Below are 3,422 nucleotides of genomic sequence, written 5' to 3'. Positions count from 1 at the left end.
TTTTTTTTTCTTTGCTTCTTCTTCGTCTGTGTCTGGTTTTTTTTTCTCTCTTCTTCCTCTGCTTCTTCTTCTTCTTCTTCTTCTTCGTCTTCTTCGTCTTCTGCTTCTTCATCTATGTCTCTTTTTGCTAGCTTTTTTTTCTCCCCTGCTGCTGTAGTACTTCTTCTTCTTCATCTGCTGTAGTACTTCTTCCTCCTTTGCTTCGGCTTCTTCCTGTCTCTTCTTCCTCTGTTTCTTCTTCTTCCTCCTTTGCTTCATCTGTACTGGCAGCCCTGCTACTAGTGGCTAGTGTTTTTTTTTTTTTCCTTTTCCCCTCTGGTGTTCTCGAATGCTTCTTATGGAGGCTGCCGGTTCTTTCTATGCTTCTTCTTCTTCTCTGCTTCTTGTCCTGCGCTGGCAGCAGCACTGCTAGTGCTTCTTTTTATTTTTTTTCTTTTTCCCCTGCATCTAGACATAGACTGTAATCTGTATTATGAATTTATGATTGCATGATTACTACTGTTGCGCATTAGTGCAATCTCTTATGAATTTTTTTTACTATTGTTGTGCTGCTTGTGCATTAGTGCAATGCTTCTTCTCTTTTTATTTATATTCTTTTCCCCTCTGACGTTCTGCGACTGCTTCTTTTTTATTTTCCCCTGCTGCTGTAGGTAGTAGACTGTATTATGATTGCACTTCTCTGCTTCTTCTCCTGCTAGTGCATTTCCCTGCTGTTGTAGGTAGACTGTAGTGCATTAGTTATTATTTTTTAGATTGTAGAGTGCATTAGTGGCAGTGCAATGCTTCTTCTCTTATAAATTTTTTTTTACTACTGTTGACTATTGTGCATTAGTGCAATGCCTTCTCTCATTTTTATTTTTTATTTTTTGTTACTTAGTTTCTCTTGTTGTTGTTCCTTATATTTGTGTACTTTATTCAAATAGATATGGCTACTAGTGGTAGTGGCGGGCCTACTGCTAGCACTGGAGCATCAACATATGATCCAAGCAAAGATCCAACTAGGAAATCAAAAGACCCAAAGTGGAAGTATGGATATTGGTCAGATCTTAATGATAAGAACTTAGTGCGATGTACACTTTGAGGAAAAGATGCCAAAGGAGGAATCAAAAGGCTTAAGCAACATTTAATTGGTGGGTATGGAGATATATCAAAGTGCCCAAAAACAATTGCAGCAATCGCTAGAGAGATGCATGAAGCTATCATGCGAAATCAGAAGAGGAAACATGATGTATTTGATGAGGATTATTCTGTTGATCATCAACAGGAAGAGGATTTTCCTGAAGAGATAGAAAGTGGAGGGCAACTCCAGTCTAGTGCACCAAGGCCCCCAACTATAGACTCCTCAATAAGGAACCTTGTGCCAAGCTCTGGGACAGCTTCCAAAAGGAATAAAGCTAATGTTATTACACCAGCGGCAGTAAAGGGTCCGATATATTCTTATCTTCGATGGACTCCTAAAGAAATAGTTGGTGAGAGGAGGTCTAAAGGTTATACCCAATCAACAATACAAAGCAGCTTAAGATCAAGTGCAGACAAAAAGAAAACTAATGCATATGTTGCAAAATGGTTTTATGAAGCTGGCATCCCATTCAATACAGTTAAGGAGCTTTGAGGAGATGATTGAAGCCATTGCGCAGTTTGGGTCAGGATATAAGCCCCCTTCTTACCATGAGTTGAGAGTGCCCTTGCTACAGGATGAAAAAGCTCAGATTGACTGTATCAAGAAGAAATATGAAGATTATTGGAAAAGGTACGGGTGCACTCTTATGTCTGATGGGTGGACTGACAAGAGAGGTAGACACTTGATTAATTTCCTTGTCAATTGTCCATTGGGGACTTATTTTATGGGCTCTATAGATGTATCTAGTGAGTCTCAATATGCAGACATGTTATTTCAGTTGTTTGATAGTAAAATTGAAGAAATTGGGGAGGATAATGTGGTACAAGTAGTTACAAACAATGCAGCTAATTATGTTGCAACTGGTAGAATGTTGATGCAAAAACGGAGTAAGCTTTATTGGACTCCTGGTGCAGCTCATTGTTTGGACCTCATGTTAGAGGATATTGGCAAGTTGAAAGCTTATAAAATAACAATAGAGAGGGCAAAAACAATGACAAGTTTTATCTACAGACATTACAAACTTGTTGATGCTTTGAGGAAAAAGACAAATGGGATAGATCTGGTGAGGTATGGAGTTAAAAGATTTGCTACCTCATTCTTGACACTACAAAGTTTGTACAAGAACAAGGATGCCTTGAAGCAATTATTTGTATCTGATGATTGGAATAGTTCTAAGTTGTCCAAGACAGAGACAGGTAAGAAAGTACTTGATACAATACTTGCACAAACATTCTGGAACCATGTCCTAGATTGCTTAAGAGCATCCCAACCAATTTTAGTTGTCTTAAGGTTAGTAAATGGTGATGAGAGGTCTGCATTGCCTGAAGTTTATTTGGCAATGGAAATAGCAAAAAAAAGGATGAAAGTAAATTTTGCCAACAAAGAACGGTCATGGAAGAAGGTGTTAGCAATTATTGATGACCGTTGGGAGGTCCAAATGGATCGACCTTTATATGCTTTTACCTAGATGCTAGCAAATATTTTGACTACATCAATGATGAGAGACTCCCTTTTGAAGAATCATGTAAAATACAAGATGCATTCATGGCAGTTATTGAAAGAATGGTGCCCGACTTAGCTATGCAAGACAAGATCATACGTGAATCAAATGTACAGAAAATGTGAAGGTAGCTTTTCAAGGATTTTGGCTATTAAACAACGGAAAGCCGGTGAAGGAGCATTGGATCCTAGTAAGTACTAAGTATTTTTTTTTTTTAAGTTTTAATAAGTATTTAACAATATGTGTATCTACTTTTTTCCTTATATATAGTCTCTTGGTGGGAAACACATGGATCTTCGGCCCCTACACTTCAACAATATGCAATACGCATATTAGGCCTTTGTTGCTCCGCTTCCGGTTGTGAGCGCAATTGGAGCACATTTGATTTTGTAAGTATTTTTTAAATATTAGTTTGTAATTATACTTTTTACATCTATTTCTTAATTTAAATAAAGAGGTATTTATGGATTCAGATTTACACCAAGAAGAGGAATAGACTAGAACATTAGCGCTTGAATGATCTAGTCTATATCCAATATAATGTCGGCTTCCTTCAAGGTTCCAAGAAAGAAGGGAAAAGGGCAACAATTATGATCCATTAATTCTTGATGAAATGAATTGGAGTAGTGAATGGATAACAGGGGAGCAAAAAGATGGAGATTTAGTCCATCCTGAAGACAACCTCACATGGGGAGATGTTGATAAAGCAGTTGGTGCATCTACATCGGTTGGGGGTCGTAATTTACCTAGGAGGGCTCAAGGATCAACAAGTGCAGCCAATATTTGCTACACACATCGTGG

General features: G+C 38.0%; 1 protein-coding gene across 1 annotated transcript; it reads left to right on the top strand.

Annotated features, from left to right (window-relative positions):
* The first annotated feature begins 1,616 nt into the window (after window positions 1–1,616).
* On the top strand, window positions 1,617–2,588 carry LOC122078103. The gene is made up of 2 exons (XM_042643964.1): window positions 1,617–1,750; window positions 1,868–2,588. The coding sequence occupies exons 1-2, from the start codon at window positions 1,617–1,619 to the stop codon at window positions 2,586–2,588; spliced, it is 855 nt and encodes a 284-aa protein (XP_042499898.1).
* The last annotated feature ends 834 nt before the right edge of the window (window positions 2,589–3,422 follow it).

This window comes from Macadamia integrifolia, chromosome 5 (genome assembly GCF_013358625.1).
Source record: "Macadamia integrifolia cultivar HAES 741 chromosome 5, SCU_Mint_v3, whole genome shotgun sequence".
In the NCBI taxonomy this organism is placed as follows: domain Eukaryota; kingdom Viridiplantae; phylum Streptophyta; class Magnoliopsida; order Proteales; family Proteaceae; genus Macadamia; species Macadamia integrifolia.
Note: the sequence above shows the minus strand (reverse complement) of the source record. Positions and strands in the feature narration are given on the sequence as shown.